At 34.7% G+C, this 21239-nt stretch overlaps 1 protein-coding gene and 1 long non-coding RNA gene across 2 annotated transcripts in view; one reads left to right on the forward strand and one right to left on the reverse strand.

The window, feature by feature from the left end:
- The window catches only part of LOC115287754, an 80710-nt gene extending 60769 nt beyond the window's left edge, over positions 1-19941 (reverse strand). Inside the window, exon 1 of the long non-coding RNA XR_003906629.1 lies at positions 19764-19941. This is a non-coding gene — a long non-coding RNA (uncharacterized LOC115287754). The remainder of the gene's footprint in view (positions 1-19763) is intronic.
- SCN9A (sodium voltage-gated channel alpha subunit 9) overlaps positions 1-20910 on the forward strand; it is a 162086-nt gene extending 141176 nt beyond the window's left edge. Inside the window, exons 21-27 of the mRNA XM_029934449.1 lie at positions 2927-3049; positions 6699-6980; positions 7422-7475; positions 8391-8528; positions 14784-14888; positions 16639-16909; positions 19718-20910. Of these exons, the coding sequence (XP_029790309.1) occupies positions 2927-3049; positions 6699-6980; positions 7422-7475; positions 8391-8528; positions 14784-14888; positions 16639-16909; positions 19718-20910 (2166 nt within the window). The remainder of the gene's footprint in view (positions 1-2926; positions 3050-6698; positions 6981-7421; positions 7476-8390; positions 8529-14783; positions 14889-16638; positions 16910-19717) is intronic.
- The last annotated feature ends 329 nt before the right edge of the window (positions 20911-21239 follow it).

Raw genomic sequence — 21239 nt, forward strand, 5'->3', positions numbered from 1 at the left:
TGCTGTTCATGAGTTCGAGCCCCGGGTTGGGCTCTGTGCTGACAGCTCAGAGCCTGGAGGTTGCTTCAGATTCTGTGTCTCCCTCTCTCTCTCTCTGCCCCTCCCCTGCTCATGCTCTTTCTCTCTCTCTCTCTCTCTCTCTCTCTCTCTCTCTCTCTCTCTCTCTCTCTCTCTCTCTCACACACACACACACACACACACACACAAATAAACATTAAAAAAATTAAGAAAGAGATATGGCTGTTTAATAACAAAAATTATTTTGTTTTGTATTTGAAAATCTGAACTGGTGATTCTTACTATTGAAAAAGATGTAATATACAGAGTTCAGAGAGGTATATAGCTTCAATCTGAAATATTATTTAATATTCTGAAAAAAGGTAAGTAAATATATATGTAAATACAAAAATGTATACATACGGTTTAAAAGTTTATTTATTTATTTGGGGGGGTGAGAGAAACAGAGTGGGAGAGAGAGAATCCCAAGAAGGCTCTGCACTGTCAGCACAGAGCCCAATGTGGGGCTCGAACCCATGAACTATGAGATCGTGACCTGGGCCAAAACCAAGAGTTGTACGCTCAATGACTAAGCCATCCAGGTGCCCCCCAAAATATATATTATATATTCTGTATATCATATATGTTCCATATAGATATAATATTTTATAATGCAACAAGGAGAGCAAAGCTATATGCAGTATTCTTGCTGGTAGAATGCAAATTTAGGGATGCAGATTTAGAGGAGGAACTGAGATTATTTTTATTTCTCAAAAATTGAGCCAATTATCTAGAGGAGTTGTTCTCAAAGTATGATCCCTGGACCAACAGCATTGATGGGAATTTGTTAGTAATGCAATTCTTAGGACCTACCCGAGATCTATTCAATCAGAACTCTGCTGTTGGGACCCAGCAAACTGTTCTAACAAGCCACCCAAACGATTCTGGTGCCTACTGAAGTTTCAGAACCACTAATCTGATTTGATATTCACAGGGTGGACTTGTTTGATTTCTGGGGGCTCCTTGATTTGAAACTTACTTGGTTGAGCATTATTTATCAGTTTAGGCATATATTGTGTACATACACATGTATGCATAGATAATAGAGGTGTATATAAATATATATGTGCATATATATACATATATTCTCAATTACAGAGTAATCTGTAGTTTTCTCAATAATATGTATCTACTGTATTCAATATTATAACATCTAACAGTAGTTTGGAAATTAGGCCTACCATTTCTGCAGGGGCTATTCCCATTATAATAAACATTTGAGGGGTGCCTGGTTGGCATTTGAGGGGTGCCTGGTCAATTATGCATCCAACTTTGGCTCAGGTCATGATCTCAAGGCTTGTGAGTTCGATCCCCACATTGTGCTCAGTGCTGACAGCGCAGAGCCTGGAGCCTGCTTTGGGTTTTGTGTCTCCATCTCTGCCTCTCCCCAATTCATGCTCTCTCAAAAATCAATAAACATTAAAAAATTATAATAAACATTTGAAAACTTTTTTTTTCTTCATTAAAAGGGAATACTTGTTATCCTGATTAAAAAGTACATTTTCTTAAGCGTATTTAAGTGGGAAATAATAGACCTGAATGACTTGGGTGAATTTCAGAATAATATGAGGGACAGATGATTAGCTCTGCTGGATATACAGTGTAGAGGACTTAAAAATAAACAATGTTACACCGAGACATGTGGAAGGCAGCTGTGCTCACCTCTGTACCCCCAAAGCTGCACCACATTGAGACATTTTGAAGTAACTACATGAGAAAGAACAAGAGACTTCAACACATCTTGACTCATAAATCAGTTTACTTGTCTCCAATAGCAGGAGCAGTGAACCTGTGAGCAATGAATTTTTCTACACCATCAATAGTTAAATATAAGAAAAATGGCTCTCAGATGTTCCTGGTCTTCCCTGGGAAATGTGAATCTTTTAGTTATGACTACACTTATAATGAAGAGCTGCATGCTGGATATTGTTCTTAGACATTGCTTCCTGCTACCCACAGTGTAAAAACAAATGAATATTTTAAATGGAACGTAGTCAAGAGACTTAATGCATTTACAGATCCAGATGTAAGGTCATTGAGGAGCTCATTACTCTATTACCAAAAATGTGTATTGACTTTATTTCTGTCCATGTTCTTTCTTCTAAGATAGTTTGTTATAAGAACACTAATTTCTGTTGCATACTGATCATGGTGACTGCGGCAGGTATAACATGATGGTCTGTGTGTCTGTGTTGATGGTAAAGCAGGGAGGTCACCTATGTTTGTACTCTCTTCAATACAATTGAGATTTGTTTCCCAGTATCTATTACTAGCTAAATCTTTTTGGTGCCAGTTCTGAGAAATCACAAGGCAGAACAGTCTTGTGGGGAATTAGCTCCATCTCAAAATCATGAGTCTTTAAAACACTTAAATAAGGTTTATACTAAGAAATAGACTTGGCTGAATTAATGCCATACTCTTATGACTTAGCTCCAGAATCACACACTTTCTTATGCCCTGGGTTTTATTATAATTGAAATTTTGACAGTTCCTCTAATTAAATGCATAGCATAAATGTATAACATAAGCTGCTCTAATTAAATATGTAGCATTATCTAAATATATCAAGCATAAATATATTAATAAGCAGATACATAATCATTGACTACAAAAGTAAAAAGAATTTGTGATTTTTATTCAGGTATAAGAAATAACCTATTTCCCTTTTATTATTTCTTTTATTTTCATTAACCTTTCTTATGCTACAAAAGCATATATCTTACCAATTTTTAGGCAATGACTAGACAATTTGATATATAAAATCATATTATTCTTATTGGTTTGCTGTTAGTGATCTTTGAAATTGAATTTTCCTCTTTATGCTTTATTATTTCATTGAAATGATTAATGAAAATTTTATTTTTTGTAGGTTTCTTTGGTTACTTTAGTTGCAAACACTCTTGGCTACTCAGACCTTGGCCCCATTAAATCCCTTCGGACACTTAGAGCTTTAAGGCCTCTAAGAGCTTTATCTAGATTTGAAGGAATGAGGGTAAGAAGATGTCAAACTTTCTAATATGAACTTTCTAATATAGCAAATATAGTATTCTTATTTTCTAAATGGAACATAAAATATGAAAAAACAAGTATGTGGAAATTGGGGACTATTTATATTTATATACACATACGTATATGTGTAGGCATATAGATGGATATTTATATATGTGTGTGTAGATATGCATATACACAGTATTCGGTGCATAGTATTTAACAAAGAGTAAGTCAAATACAGTAATGCCTCTTTCACAGAATACTGTTAGGCAGTAATCCAAATGAGTGATGTCTCTCTTTTTAAATGAAAATCTTCCCTATGCTAGGAAATTTAAGTGAAGAGGACACTGTTCTGATAACATCTCCCATATACAAGTCATCAAGGACTTGCCTGTATCAGGTGCTCAAAAAACTTTTTAAAGAGGTCTCCTGGTAGGAGTCATAAGAAAAATCAGGGAAGTAAAGTGGCATCAGCCACCACCTTAAATTTTATCCTTAAAAAAATGCTTCAGTAATAGGATGATATCAAAATTACAGTTGATAAAACTAAAGCTCTGAAAATTTACTGAATTTGCACTAGGCTGCATGGTGTCTGAAAAGAGGTCATTTTGCAGAGACAAACAACATGGATAAATAATAACTACTGACAACTGAGCTTTCAGAGCTGTATTAAACTAGCAACTTCATCAAATACATGGAGGACAATGACCTTATTTTCTCTAATTAGTCCATATTCTCATTTACTGCTGCCCTCCTCAAATTTCTTTTTCACCAGATTTCTACCTGCTTTCTCATGCTTCTTTTGTTCTCTTGGCTGGGAGTGCTTCTCCCTGCCCCGTCTCAACCCCAGCTCACCAGCATAGCAGACACATACCCAGCCGTTAAGCCACAATGTAGATCTGCTTTGTCTCTTCACCACCAGATATCTGTGAGCTTTCTCCCTTCGTGTTCAGACACACAAAATCCTTAATGTTTTGCACTTATTTGTCTGACTGCCTCTCTCTACCTGTAGTCCCTGAACAGCTTGACATGCAGATTAGCGTACCTCACTGCTTCTTGGAGTGTGATCTGCAGACCAGCCAGCAGCAGCATCTAAGAACTTATTAGAAATGCAGAAGCCCAGGCCCTCCTCTAGACCTACTGAACCATGAACTCTGGGGCGGGGCTCAGAAGTCTGAGGGCTCAGGTGAATATCAGAGATTTTTTAATGTAGCAGATCTTTAGTGTTATCCCTGCTACACTAGAACTGTCATGTCTACTGTTGGATGCATCCAGTAGATGATGGCTCCTGTGTATATGACAGATGATAATTATACCCAAAAAATCATAAGTGTAATTCAATACTGTTATCATATAAGAATTGAAAAATGACAAGTTGTGCTCTCATACAGAAAGACAGTATTGGAATCCATTGACATTAACTTCATTTTTTGAGCATTGGTAGATTGTTACAATCGATTTAGAACTTATGACTCATATCTGGACTCAAACAGACCATATACTACAGTTTCATGAACAAAGAATATACATTCTCCTAGAAAACTACTTCCCTCAGCAATTAAGCGAGCCCATTATTTTACCCTTTTTGCTCTTTGTTTTTATCTATAATATAGCTGAACAAGATACAGGAGAATGTTTTAATATATTTGGAGGAGCAGAAATGTCTCTTTAGTATTTATTAACCATGTAAAAAGGATATGTTTTTCACACTGCAAGATAATTCTAAAGATAAATGAAATAATGATTTGAAGCATTTTGTAGTTAGCTTCCTTTGAGTCTTGAGGCTCCTAAGCTTATTGACTTTCCCAAATGTCTGCTCATCAGACCAATATGTACCTATCTCCCTCCGAGACCACCATTGCTCATATTCTTTCAGCAAACATTTTAGGCACCAACTATTTGTCAGCTATTAGGCTATAAAAAGAGTGAGTACAGTGGTGAAAAGACCTCAGTACCCCAAGACTGAGTAGGGACAAAAGTCACGGAAGGACGGGCAGGGAAACAGTAGTTACTCTTTGACATCTGCTGTAAAATGGCAAGCACACAGTACTACAGGACCGTAGGCTCGAGTAGCTGCCTGGGGAAGTCTAGGAAGGCCTCACAAGGAGGTGACTTTGGAGCCAAGACTGAAATAGTGGGTCCCCAAACCCCAGGCACCTAGACATTCCAGGCAGAGATGCTACTTGATAGAGAGGTATAGGGTTAAGTGTGCAAGGCATGTCTGAGCAATGACTAGAAGGATAAGTGTACCACAGTGATAAGCACAGTGGGGAGGTTAGCAGGAAGTGGGGGTGAAAGCATAGACTGGAACAAAAGTTGACCACTTTGAACTTTATTCTCTACTCCTGCGTTTCCTAACTCTTTAGTGCCGTGTGCACCATAAGGATCTCATAAAAGTATGAATCATCTCTTCATTAAAAAATGTTCACCCATAATGTTTTTCATAGAATTGTATTCTGGCATCAAAGCTCGATGCCCACAGACCCTATGGTGATAACTAAGCCCACAGGATGATTGGCTGTTTTTGTAAAGGAAGTTTTATTGCCTCTCAGCCATGCCCATTGGTTTATAATCTATTGCTACAGAAGCAGAATTGAATTCTTGCAATGAGATCATATAACCCTCAAAGCCTAAAAATACTTAAGAAAATGCTTGCCAACAGCTGCTCTAGAAAATCTCAAAGAAGGTCAAAGATTTTTAATGTTTCACTATTTGGAACAAAAGGGGAAGCACAATGCTCTTACTTAGCAAATTAGTCTTTAACACATTTGGACTCAAATATAGACTAGAGCTGATACATAAAAAGACAGGTAGGATTTGAAAGATGGGGTAATTAAGAAAATCTGGAGAGTGATCAATGCTACAGTAGGCTCCATGCAGCAAAATTGGAATGGCAAGAGGCACAAGTGATTAATAGCAGTGGAAATGCTGAAAAGCTGAAATAAAGGAAGTATTAAAGATAAACTACTTCATTTTTGTTTTAACCGAAGCGAGCATTATCTATATTTAGCCAAGAAACAGAGGTCCCGAGGTCTTAATTGAATTCCATACCATACAACAGGCAGAACCAATTAAATATAAGGGATTCATACACTAAAAGACTCCCAACCTTAACTCCTTTTTATATATACCAATAGTTTCTCTATACGGGAAAATATTAGCACTGACAATTCTAGGACTGGGAGCCTTTAAATGTACATTTTTGAATTTTTTCATTTATACTTAGAAATTTCTTTTTTTCTAGATTATGCAGATTTACAACTTACATATATCAGGTTTTTGGTTTATTATTTTTATTTCTTCATTTATTTAAGCTATGGTATCATTTTAGCTACTTTGTTTTATATATATTATATATGTAATATACACTGTATACTAATACTATTATATTACTATTAATATATTATGTATTAAAATATATATCATATATTTTGGGCAGACTTATTGGTCACAGGACTCCTGTCTCATTTTGTCTTAGTTGGCATACAGCTAAGCATAGACAGTTAATACATGTTGGTTGGTGATTTGATATGTTAAACATGTAAGGGTACCTTTTCTAATTTCTTTAATTCTTCATTGTGTTTCATTAATGTTGACCATTTAACATTTTTACTAATCCTAATCATCCTTTTCTTTCCTTTGACTACTAGGTGGTCGTGAATGCACTCATAGGTGCAATTCCTTCCATCATGAATGTGCTACTTGTGTGTCTTATATTCTGGCTAATATTTAGCATCATGGGAGTAAATTTGTTTGCTGGAAAGTTCTATGAGTGTGTTAATACCACAGATGGGTCACGTTTTCCAACAAGTCTAGTTAAAAATCGTTCCGACTGTTCTGCACTGATGAACATTAGTCAAAATGTGAGATGGAAAAATCTGAAGGTGAACTTTGATAATGTTGGACTTGGCTACCTGTCTCTGCTTCAAGTTGTAAGTGAGCCCTATCATGAATGCTTGATATTTTAATAGACTCTGGATGAAGGATATAATTCATTGTTTAATCTATTAACTAGAAATTAAAGATAATGTACTTTGTGACTTTAAAAAGAGACTTGGTCTTTCTTAGAACATGTGCCTATAAAATATGTTCTGGAAAACTCTTCCTCTGGAAAAATTAAAGTTTATGTGCAAAGTTTTCAGAAATTGTATAAACCTAGAAATAATTAACTGTGCTAAGATTTACAATGTGACTTGGGACTATGTCCTTTTGGTTCTCAACATAGTGTCTTCATATTAAATTGATATTTTGAAATACAGTAAAATCCAGTGACTTGATGTCAATTAATAAATGTAACAATAAATGGACCAAGCTCATGTATGGCTATTTTAGAGTATGAGTTCCACATTCAGATTCTGTTGTTATATTTACAGGCAACATTTAAGGGATGGATGGATATTATGTATGCAGCTGTTGATTCTGTTAATGTAAGTATTGGTCAATATAACACAAATTCCACAATTTTTAAAGATCCTTAGTTTAGGTCAGCCATTTTCAAGTAGTAGCTCCTAGGAGCCCTCGGTATGTACACACGAAATGAAGGACTTCCTTCCACCTAACAATAGCCTTGTGATGGCGTGTGCAGCATTTGGGGACAGAGCTTAACTCAAATTCTGGCTCTATCGTATATAAGCTCTGCAGCTGACTTTGAACAGATTACTGTGCCTCTCTCAGCTTGTTTATTGGCTATAAAGAGAAAATATTTACTGTCCACATCATGGGATTGTTCTGAGGAACCAACAAGAAAATGTAAGCCTGGCAATTGGCATAGCCTCGCAATAAGTGCTCAATAAATACATTTGTCAAAATAAAAATTAAATATCATAAGTTATTCATGGGTTTAAAAATTTTTTTATTCACAGATTTTGTTGTTTTTATATTTAAAATGCTGTAGAAGAGTTTATGTGAAATGAGTTCCATGGTGAGAAGTTAAATCCCATGAAGACATTTCTGTAATCAAATGAAGAAAAAAAATCAGTAAAATGTATATTAATATGGTATCACCTTCTTTACAGTTTTTTATTTCATGGAAATAAGAAACATACTTTAGTTCATTTAGTTACTAAATTGTCCTACCAATCTGAGAACAAGTACTACATATGGTTAGGTCCTTTATAGTCGTTTGAAGATTATATTCTTGTACATAGTAAGCATGCAATAAATATTTACTTAATGTTGAATAAATTTTTAAGAATGTTTAGGCTGCTCCTCATAATGCTACAGCTTCTGAAAAGCCAAGTTCATCAAGGAGAGTACTGTTTGGATTAACTTGTCAGACCATGTAAAAAACAAAATGACCAATGTCATTGTCAATATGCTGCTAACTTCTGTTCATTTTATAGGTAGATAAGCAGCCCATCTATGAATACAGTCTCTACATGTATATTTATTTTGTCATCTTTATCATCTTTGGGTCATTCTTCACTTTGAACTTATTCATTGGTGTCATCATAGATAATTTCAACCAACAGAAAAAAAAGATAAGTATTTTAAGGTTTTTATACTGCTCTGAATAATATGAACAATTATTTTCCTAAAAATATAATGTAAAATTTAATTTGAAATCAATTAGAAATTAGCTTCATTATAACTTCATTTATTTTTTAAGTAGTTAAATACAGATATGCTTAATCTCATTTATCTCTGCACAGAAAATAATTATCTCCTAAGTCATATTTTTAAGCAATACGACAAATATTCAGTTTTTTTCAAAGTCTGCTATAGAGGATTGACTAGTTAAGAATAATTAATTGCACTAATTGTTTATTCAAAACATATTTAGGGGCACCTTGGTGGCTCAGTCGATTGAGCGTCCGGCTTTGACTCAGGTCATGATCTCACGGTTTGTGGATTTGAGCCACACGTCAGGCTCTGTTCTGACAGCTCAGAGCCTGGAGCCTGCTTCAGATTTTGTGTCTCCTTCTCTCTCTGACCCTCTCCTGCTTGTGCTGTCTCTCTTGCTCGCTCTCTCTCAAAAATAAATAAAATATTTAAAAAATTAAAAAACAAAACATATTTCATGAGGAGTTACTTCATTCATTCTCTGAGCCACTGTTCTGTGTGGTACATATTGGACTGGCCCTTGATGGACCACACAGGATATGTTTCCTGACCTCAAGGAGTTTGTATCATAGCAGAAGAAATGATACATGTGATTCAGAGTTGTTGAGTGTTGCAAGTGAGATACTATCCTGAAATTTGTTTCCTTAACCTACAACTAACCTAATCAACTGTATTAGTTTTTTAGGGTTCCTGTAACCAAGTACCACAAACTGGTGGTTTCAAACAGCAGAAATTTATTCTCTCACAGTTATGGGAGCTGCAAGTCCAAAATCAAAGTTTTGGCAGGGCCATGCTCTTTTTAGAACTTTTAGGGGAGGAGGATCCTTCCTTGCATCTTTCAGCTTCTGGTAGCTCAAGTGTTACTTGGCTTACAGCAGCATATGGGTAGTCTCTGCCTCCATGGTCACATGGAGTGTTTTCCCTCTCTATGTCTCTCTCCTTTGCTTATGAGGACACTGGTCCTACTGGATTAAAGGCTCGCTCTACTCTAGTATGACCTCACCTTGATCTAATTACATCTGCAATGACATTTCCAAATAAGGTAATTCTGAAATGGGGGGGCTAGGACTTTAAAATATCCTTTTTTGGGGACATAATTCAACATAAAATATCTACCCTAAACTGTATTATTATTATTATTATTATTATTATTATTATTATAGACTTTATCTAAATGTGGGCAGTCACAAAGAGGTTAAGTGATGTACCTGAGATCATGCATCTAGTAAGTGATAGTTTTGATAGTCAGTAGTTGATCCCATTGGCTGCCTATATTTTTTTAGGCCCCTGCACTATGCTAGATCCCTGAATACTCTAATATGAAATAGTGATAAGTGTAATAAAAATTATCAAAGCCAACAATAATAACAACAACCAAATAAGTGGGCAGAGGAAAAATAGATATAAATAGAAAAAAGCAGCTCTAGAAAGTTACATGATTTATGTGACAATTGGTAGTCCTTATAAGATTATTAAGATGTAGCAACTGTGAGGCAGAAAGATGGATAATCCACAGGGAAGGGTAGAGAAATGTGTGAGCACATGCATAGGGATGAAAAAGGCAATAATATAGGAGATGGCCTTCAGTCCAGTTTGGATGGAGTTTTGAGATGGAGTTTTAAGAAGAGAAATAGTACAAGATGAAGTCTAGCCTGAGAGCAGATCTGAAAAGCCATACTAGGTATTTTTCAGTAGAAGCTGATGTGTCTTTGAGATATTTTCAGCAAGGGAGCACATATAGGCAGGACGGCGGCATTTATGAAGACTTGATGATGTGTCTGATTTGGTGTAAAGTATCCCACATGTGTAATCTTAGGTTTTACAACAAATCTAAAAGGCATCATATCACCATGTCCCCAGTCAGAGAGGATGTGTCACGTGCATGTGATCCGACAGTTAGGAGGTAGCCTCATCACAGATCCAACTCCGGAGTCTATTCTTTCCGAGACCATGAAAACTCAGTTTTAATTTAAAAACTGAATCCAGCAATGATGCATAGAATGACTGGAAAGAGACCCAAGACTAGGTCAGATTCTGCATACCTGCAACCTGGACCACATTTAAGGCTCCAAATTAGTCATTTGCAGCAATGGAGAATTCGGGATATGTTCAATAAAGAGATTGTAGTGGATACAGTCTACAGTATTATCTGTTACATAACTGAGTTACTGTGACTGTAGCGCCACCCACAGGAAGATAAATGTTTCCAAGATAAGGGGTAGAATTCCAAGAGGGAGTCATTTTAGATACTGGCGTAGCATTTAAGAAAAGATGGATATACAAGAAATGAAATGTCATTATTGTACATGATTGTTATTCACAATCAGAAGAAAGTTTAGTAAATGTTAAATGTGATTTATGCCTATATTTTCAAATGATAGGTTTTTTCCAAAGATTTTTTGAAAATTCCATCTTCCATTATTACATTTAATATCTGAGTCACACTTAGCTAACATTATCATACATTCAGAGAATCTTTAAAAATTGACAGTTAACCTTGAAAATAATTTTATAAAGTATACTCTAATTTTCTATTTAATTATTTTTTCAACCCTAGTAATTATATATGTGTATATATAGTATATAAGCATGTACATATGATTCCCCCAAATTCCTTGCATACAATAAATCAAACACGTATCTAAATAAAGTCATGTGACCATGGACAGGACAGCCACAGTCTTAATTGCTTTAATCTTCTTGCTTTTAACTGTTATTCTTACAAGAATTGCCACTGGCAGAAGATGGGATGGGTTGATACCCATACCATTCCTGTCAGGCAAAAGTTACTAATTTAGAAGCACTGCCAACTACCACTAGCCCCTACATTTCTTCTCGTATTTCATTTGCAATTTAAGCTTACCTTTTATATTCTGACCTTTTCTGAATGGCCTAGGGTTTCTTTCCACGTCACTGAGAAGACCAACACTTCAATTAACCCACTACCTAGGAGCTCTCTGGTAGATAACTTTGTGTCTGTGAATTCATTTAATCCACAGACAAGCTAATGAAAGTGGCATCTTTATAGAAAAGTATATGCTGCTGGGGCCTGGTTAGGATAAGGATCTTGTTTCAAAGCAATCAACAAGTCCATTGGCATTCAGGATCCATTCAAGGCTTTGTTTGACTTCAAAGCCCATATTCTTTTCCCAGTGTATTCTTAGTACTTTGGTCTCTGCTCGTAGCTTCTCCAATAACCAACCCCACCTTACTAGTTTTTCCAAATACCCATCACTTCCATAACTAATGTTTTCATTTTAATAAGTTCATGTGATAATAAGAGTTTAATAATTCATTAGAAAACATACTTTGGAAAATTAGAACACAAATTATTAATAGGTTCAAGTTATAAAAGGGAAAAATATGTAGTATATTTACACAAAAACCTAGTAGAGTCCTGGTTACATATGGGTGAATTCCAAGTAAAGCAACCCTTTTTCGTAACCACAACCTTATTAGGAAGGTCAATAACAACAGTAATAGCTACTAACAATTATTGAGGGCTTGTGTATCTAGCATTATTCTGAATGCTTTGAATGGATTATCTATGTTGACCCTCCAAACAAAGCAACTTAGATATAGCTACTCTTGTAATGATGAAATAACTTATCTTTAAAGAGATTAAAAAACGTGCCTAATGACAACAGAAATAGGATTTGAACAAAGATGACCTGATACTAGAACTAAAGTCTTAAGAACTATGTACCACAGCCTTGACAGGTAGTGTGTAACATTGAAAAAGACCAGCCAGACTTAGAGTGTCTTCCATCTAGCTTCTAAAGGGATACATTTTGCACAAAGTCTCTAACGCTACAGTAAAACCAAACCAACCAACACAAGTTCCTTTATTGGAGTATTTTATAATCTCCTCCTAGTTTTAGTCCCACCTTTCATTATTTTGGCCAACTAGGTATCATTAAGAAAAGTTAAAATTAGCCACTTTGATTTTTACCTCTAATTCAGAGCTATCTTCCCAGTGTGTTCCTAGCTTCTTCCGGTAAGTTCTTGACCTGCTATGGTATTCAGCTTCTGCTCATACATAGTTCTGTTAACATTGGCCTGAAAGCTCTCCCTGATACCGAGCATGAATATGTAAGATAAATACCAAAGACTGTGTATCAACTAGAATAAAGTTGAATTAAAACAGTTGAAGAAAGAAAGCGGAGTCTGGTTACCATTAAGTATTTGATAAATTTTTTAAAATGCAACATAATAGGAAGCTGAATATTGCCTAATACAAGAAAACAAAAGGCAAACAATAACCAGATCATCTTTAACTTCCCGACCCTACAAGTTAAGTAAGGATTTGGGAACTATAAATTATCCAAAATAAATTCCTAATTACATGGATTATACTAATTTATCCCATTACTAAAAATTTGATATTGTAAATCAATGTAGAAAATATGTGAATCTGTAAAAATTACAGATAGTTTTAAAGAAATTAGCATACCCTAAAAGAACAGATAAAGCTTCTAGGTCCTCTTTGTGAGCTAAAGATCAAAAAACTTCATTTAAATTTTTTCTCAATGTTTCTTTTTTGAAATTTTTCTAATGTTTATTTATTTTTGAGAAGGAGAGATAATGTGAGCAGAGGAGGGACAGAGAGAGAGACAGACAGAATCCAAAGCAAGCTCCAGGCTCCCAGCTGTCAGAACAGAGCCTGATGCAGGGCTTGAACTCACAAACTGCGAAATCATGACCTGAGCTGAAGTCAGACACTTAACCAACTGAGCCACCCACACACCCCAATGTTTATTTATTTACTTATTTATCTATCTATCTATTTATTTATTTAGAGAGAGGGTACCAACTGGGGATGAACAGGGAGAGAGAGACAGAGGATCCAAAGCAGACTCTGCACTGTCAGTGCAGAGTCCAACATGGGGCTCGAACTTACAAACCATGAGATCATGACATAAGTCAAACTCAGTTGCTTAACCAACTAAGCCACACAGGCAACCCCAAAAATCTTCAGAGTTAGTTATTTTTACTGTTGAAATTTAAAGGTTGTCTATTCATTAGGAAGTCCTTCATGTCAAGGATCCTGGATCATTGGTAATTCCCTCAATACCTCAAACACTATGATACATACTGCTGACATTCAATAACCTGTTTATGTTGAAATTTCTTTATTAGAATGAAAAAACATAGCTAGTGAGTTTCTTGAACCCCCCCACACACATACTGTGTGTGACATGTTCACTGTACAGTGGTCTCCCTCACCCATTATCTATAGGGCATATTTCAATACCCCCAGCAGATGCCTGAAACCACAGACAGTACCAAACGTTAAATACACCATGTTTTTTCTTCTACATGCATACCTATGGTAAAATTTAATATATAAATTAGGCATAGTGAAAGAATAACAACAACAATAATAAAATAGAATAATATGCCATAATATAAGTTATGTGAATATGGTCTCTCTCACTCATAATATCTTATTGCACTATACTCACTCTTCTTGTGATGGTGTGAGATGATCAAATGTCTGTGTGATCAGATGAAGTGAGGTGAGTATATGGAGACATTGTGATGTAGCCTTAGGTTTCTATCAACCTTCTGACCTATGCCAGGAGGATCACTTGCTTCTAGACCACAGTTGACCGTGGATAACAGAAACCACGGGAAGCAGAACCACAGATAAGGGGGCACTACTGTGTGTTCTTTTTCTGTGCTAAAGGAATATGGCATTTATAAATGAATACAAATAACATAAAACTATTTTAGTATGGTTTTGGCCCCTACTTTTCATTAGAGTCCCAAATATTAGCCAGATCATCAAAAAGTATATTTAGTATTACTTTTCATAACTCTTCCTAATATATTTGTAATCTAGCAACAAAATGCCTGAGATAGGTAGCAGATAAAATGAAATACCAGCACGTAGTTTAAAATGACAGGGGTTCCCACATCAAAAGAAAATTGAGCCAATAATTATTATATATATTTTGTATATCCACATTACATTATATATGGAGAGTAACATGCCTACATCTAAGTAATTTATTTAGAGTTATTTTATTTAGTAGTTTATTTATAGTTATGTGGCACATAATAAAATGCGTTTTATTTTTGTATTAATACATTTTCAACCTGTCTAAATGATCTGAGGAACGATCCAGACCATGATTCTGATTTTAACTAGATTTATTTTATTTCTTTACCTTGGAGGTCAAGACATCTTTATGACAGAAGAACAGAAGAAATATTATAATGCGATGAAAAAGCTGGGATCTAAGAAACCACAAAAGCCGATACCTCGGCCAGGGGTAAAAAACAAAAAACAAAAAAAAAAGGAAAAGAAAGAAAAACCAGTTTATTCTAAAACAACACAGGGGTTAGGGACACCAACCCTCCACACAGTCAAAATTGCATATCAACTTTTGACTCCTCAAAATCTACTACTAGTAGCCTACTGTTGACTAAAAATCTTACTGATAAACTAAATGGTGGATGAACACATATTTTACATGTTATATGCATTATATACTGTATTGTATAAGGTAAGCTAGAGAAAAGAAAATGTTATTAAGAGAATCATAAAAAGGAGAAAATATATTTACAGTACTGCACTGTATTTATCTTTTAAAAATCCATTATTAATGGACCCAGGCAGTTCAAAACTGCTATACAGGAGCACCTGTATATTTTTACAAATATATCTTTAGCATATAAAGTCTCAAATTATTTTTAATTCATCTTTAATGTACAACTAGTTCTTAAACATAAATGCTAATATTTGAACAAAAGACCTTATAAAACTGAATATATGTATTTTGAACATTACCACCGTTGTTAATATTCCTATAAAAATAAAAAATAATTACATATGGTTTTACTTTTATATTAGCTACACAGCTTACTACCAGTACAGTGGCCTGTAGAAAATACAAACAAAATGTAATTTTAATTGAAATTTATTTATCTAAGTGATGACTTTATGATGTAGCGATTGTGGTCTATCAGTAGAATAAAACTAACATGAAGATTTTTGATATTTCTACTTTGCCATATTACTTTAACTAATGTGTTGCATTGTCTTGTACTTATATAACAAATAGCAAGAGAAATGGTTGGACTGGTCATGTGTCTAAACTTTTTCCTACTGTGAAGTCAAGACCAGAAATGGGCTCAGATGGAAATAGTGAGTCTAAGCAGTCAAAGAATAGTTTGTGTTTCTCTAACAACTGGGGCAATAAAATTTAAGTGCATATAATTTTATATGCATTTAGATTTGTATTCAACATAACACACCTTGCCAAAGAGTCATGGCTGGAAACAAAGGCAGTTAGTTCCCAGCTGTCAACATGAGATCACCCAGAACTTTTCAGATGGACATATTGCCAGGTCTCAACCAGACCTATTGAATAACAATCTATGGATTTGAAGTCCTGGTATTTAATTTTTTGCATGCCCTACTTCATCTTGATAAAATGCTTTAAAGCTTTCCTTTAAAGCCTTTCTTAAAAGGATTTTGAAGAAGCTGTGTTTCCTAGAAGGTGTAATACTAACAGTGAGACTGAAAAGAAAGGTGATATGTAAGTATGAATATGTATGGAAATATATATTCCATACATGAAAGAGATAGGAAAATATGTCTCTGATACTACAGCAGTTATCTAAGTACAAGACAATGCAACACATTAGTTAAAGTAATAGGGCAAAGTAGAAATTTAGAGACATGTTATTTTATTAACCTGAAATACTCTAGGTAGTAGAGCTGAGGTGTTTTAGTAAAAAACTACTGGTGACTGAAACAATTCATATTTAACACACTAGGATGGATGAGCTAAAAAGCTGGTATATAGTAGAAAGCAACAACGATGACAAGTTTTCGTTCACTCTGACTTTGATTTAACTCATGAATAATACTCCTTGTAGAAATCAAGAACCTATGACCAAAGATCATTTATGCAACTTTTGGAGATATAACTTAAAAAAATTTTTTTACTAATGTAGTGATTAATAGATATTTGCAAAATTTACTCTACATTCCATATTATTCTTGTTTCTTTACAGAACAAATTCCAAGGATGTATATTTGACCTCGTAACAAACCAAGTTTTTGATATCACCATCATGGTTCTTATCTGCCTCAACATGGTCACCATGATGGTAGAAAAAGAGGGACAAAGTGACTACATGATTGCTGTTTTATCTTGGATAAATCTGGTTTTTATTATCCTTTTCACTGGAGAATGTGTGCTGAAGCTGATCTCCCTCAGACACTACTACTTCACTGTAGGATGGAACATTTTTGATTTTGTGGTTGTGATTCTCTCCATTGTAGGTAAGACCATTTTGAATCAAACTAAACTTCACACATGTTGAGAGAAGGGTTTGAATTCTTGAATGTAAATTTACTTTTGAATATGTTACTAAAATGAAGAATGGAGGAAACTTAAAAACAAAACTAAATAAAAGACCTCTGTGTCAGAATTCTTATGTTCATGCTGTAGGCACAGAAGTAGCAACTAGGTCTATGTGTAGGGTTGTAGGTAGAAAGACCTATATGTAGATAGGAAGACCAATGCAGAATCTGAAATCCCCTCCAATTTTAGCACGTATGAGAACTGTCCCTTGATTAATGATCACTAAAAGCCAGAATATCCCTGAGTCTTCATGAAAATTCTTTCTAAATTCAAAGTGAAGGTAAGGTCTTAAGAAATGCCATTTTCATTTCTTATGGCTTTGTACTTGGCAAAGACTTGCCAATACAATCATTTCTTAACCAACCTCAGTCATGTCCATGAATCACAGCATATGATTGTATGCTTTCTCACCTTTTATTACCATAGCTATTTTTCTGTTTTATTGTTTTCTCATTATCTGTACATGCTTTGCCCAGTATTTTAGGGTTGCATTTAGTTTTAGAATTACAAATTATAGACAGAATGAGATTGTGGAGATTATTTAACACAGATTCAATTCATAGATTGACATAAACAGCAGTCCCAGAAGGGTTAAAGGTCACATAACCTAAAACCACTTTAGGCATTCAAAAACCAGTTTTTGAAAAAAGAGAATTAAGGATGTATTAAGATATAAGAAAACAAATTAAAATTTAGGTAGGAATCTAAGAGTAATAACAAGCAAAATAGTGGGAGGATTCCCATTAAATTAGGAAGAAAAAAAGAGTGTTCCTCTGTTACTTCTATTTTTAACAGTATTGGCTGATGCAATTAGATAAGTAAACAGAGAGGAACATGGAGCAAATTATCTTCATCATCAGATCATATTATGGCATTCTTTACAAATGAAAGAGAATCAACCAAAAACATGGATTCAGTTAGATAGATTTCAGAAGATATAAATTTTAAATCACATGCATCAATATTCATGAATGTTTTATATGTGGACAAAAATTTAGAAAGTTTACCTAAAGAAAAATCTCATTCACATTGGTGATAAAAATAAAGTAAAATATCTAGTAACAACTTTAATAAGAAATGCATAAGACTTGTATGAGGAAAGCTAGTGCACATAAAAGAAGTCTTAAATAATTGAAAGCCTTTTCTTTTACTTGAAAAAGAAGCCCATCACTCTAATCATGACCCTTTTTGAAATAAATTAATTATAAATACAGTGTTATCCCAGTGATAATATACATCTTTTTGCATGTTGGAGATAATAAATTGGCAATGTAAGTCTAAATGATTGTAAAATTCATCTGGAGGAAAAAAATTAAAGTATCCCTAGATATTTAGATTATTACAACATTGATAAAATAAAACAGTATATTAAAAAGCTCAATGGATTCAAATAGATAATTCAAAATTTAATTTCAAATACATAGAAGATAGGCAATTTGCTCAGTAGAAAGATAACAGGAATCAAAGATTAAAGTGTAAAACAAAATGGATTCAAGAAGAAATAGATTTATAACAATGAACCTGAATAGTCCTTCCTATGTCATCTCACATTTTGAATCTATGAAGAAAAAAATAACAACGATGTCTACATAAAAATAAAAATATTCTATGGAGAAAAATTCACCACTACCTCTCCTCAAAACAAAAAGATTGAAAGACAAAATACAGGGAAAAAATTTATGTAACATTTAAAAACAATGAAGGATTAGTACTTTCAATAGAAAAATAGTCTTCCCAAATCAATAAGAAAATAGTAAATCTCTCAATAGGGAAATGGGCAAAGGATTTAACATGGCCAAAAGAAAAAGGTGAAAATAGTCAACAAGCACACAAAATGTCCAATAAATAAGAAAAAAATGTGGATTTTTTTCCAAGAAAAATGCAAATAAGTTATAATGAGATGTTGTGAAACATCATAAGGATTTTCTGGTAAAACTTATAAGAACTACAATACTAATTGAGCATGTGGAGTATGAGCACTTTCATATATCACTATGAAGACTTGTACAAACTTTCTGGAGAGAGATTTTGTGATATATAACAAAATTTTAAATATGCTATTTGATCTAACTTTTACTAATGTATTATCAAATGATGCTCATGTAACTAGAAAAAATATACCTACTCAGATATTCATCTCAGCCAAAAATATTGAATAACATAAAATTCTTAAATGTATGTGTTTACTTGGACAGAGCATTGTAAAGCTATCAGAAATTACTTTGTTGTCATTTGTATGGAAATATTTCCATGATATGTGATGAAATGACTAAAATATATTATAAAAGATGCTTACAATGACATAATTACATTCATGTAACAATGTGTGTGTGTGGGCTTGCATAGAAAAATGTCTAGAGTGAACCTCAGCAAAATAGTAACAGTAATTATAATTGGTGATATTTCAGGTGGCTTATATTTCCTTTATAGCATTTTACTGTACTGCTTAAGTTTTCCACATGAGTAGGTATTACCCTTATAATTAAAATTATTATGGAGGGGAAAAAAATCAACGTCCATAAACAGTAAAAGGAGAGAAAATGTCACAAAGATAATTTCAATCATTTTCCTTTGGAATCAGTCACTCAATCTGATTGTTATGAAATTGCTTTCAATATAAAATGACAGTCCTGAAATCATAAGAGACAAGATAAACATAAACATACTTAGTCATAATTTTCTGTAACATGGAAATTTAAATATTTTTGTCCCCTCCCTCTCACCAGGTATGTTTCTGGCCGAGCTGATAGAAAAATACTTCGTGTCCCCTACCCTGTTCCGAGTGATCCGTCTCGCCAGGATTGGTCGAATCCTGCGTCTGATCAAAGGGGCAAAAGGGATCCGCACGCTGCTCTTTGCTCTGATGATGTCCCTTCCCGCCTTGTTTAACATCGGCCTCCTGCTCTTCCTGGTCATGTTCATCTACGCCATCTTTGGAATGTCCAACTTCGCCTATGTTAAAAAGGAAGCTGGAATTAATGACATGTTCAACTTTGAGACCTTTGGCAACAGCATGATCTGCCTGTTCCAAATTACCACCTCTGCTGGCTGGGATGGATTGCTAGCACCTATTCTCAACAGTGGACCTCCTGACTGTGACCCCAAAAAAGTTCATCCTGGAAGTTTAGCTGAGGGAGACTGCGGGAACCCATCTGTTGGGATTTTCTATTTTGTCAGTTACATCATCATATCATTTCTAGTTGTGGTGAACATGTACATCGCTGTCATCCTGGAGAACTTCAGTGTCGCTACTGAGGAAAGTACTGAGCCCCTGAGTGAGGATGACTTTGAGATGTTCTACGAGGTTTGGGAGAAGTTTGATCCCGATGCCACCCAGTTCATAGAGTATAGCAAACTCTCTGACTTTGCAGCTGCCCTCGATCCTCCTCTCCTCATAGCAAAACCAAACAAAGTCCAGCTCATTGCCATGGACCTGCCCATGGTCAGTGGGGACCGGATCCATTGTCTTGACATCTTATTTGCTTTCACAAAGCGTGTTCTGGGTGAGAGTGGAGAGATGGACTCTCTACGTTCACAGATGGAAGAAAGATTCATGTCAGCAAATCCTTCCAAAGTGTCCTATGAACCCATAACAACTACACTAAAACGAAAACAAGAGGATGTGTCTGCTACTGTCATTCAGCGTGCTTACAGACGTTACCGCTTACGGCAAAATGTCAAAAATATATCAAGTATATACATAAAAGATGGAGACCGAGACGATGATTTGCCCAATAAAGAAGATATGGATTTTAATAACATTAATGAGAACTCAAGTCCAGAAAAAACAGATGCAACCCCATCCACTGTCTCGCCACCTTCATATGATAGTGTAACAAAGCCAGACAAAGAGAAATATGAAAAAGACAAAACAGAAAAAGAAGACAAAGGGAAAGATGGCAAGGAAAGCAAAAAATAGAGCTTCGTGTTTGATACATTGTTTACAGCCTGTGAAGGTGATATATTTGTGTTAATAAGACTCTTTTAAGGACATCTATGCCAAAACTTTTCATCAAAATAGTCTCAAAGTCATTGTTGTAACTAGCCCGGATTCCCTAAAATAGGTGGGCAGCCTTAGCAGATGGCTATGTTTGCACTGGTAGATGATTCTGTAAGAATTGACAGAGTACTCTATAAGGATTATTGACTACAGCAAACAAAGGTGATTTAATTTTATTTGTTTTAATAAATCAGAAGATTATGTGGAAAATGTTCATATCCGCTTTATCATCTTTTCACAGGATGGTA

Source organism: Suricata suricatta, chromosome 3, assembly GCF_006229205.1.
Source record: "Suricata suricatta isolate VVHF042 chromosome 3, meerkat_22Aug2017_6uvM2_HiC, whole genome shotgun sequence".
Classification (NCBI taxonomy): Eukaryota; Metazoa; Chordata; class Mammalia; order Carnivora; family Herpestidae; genus Suricata; species Suricata suricatta.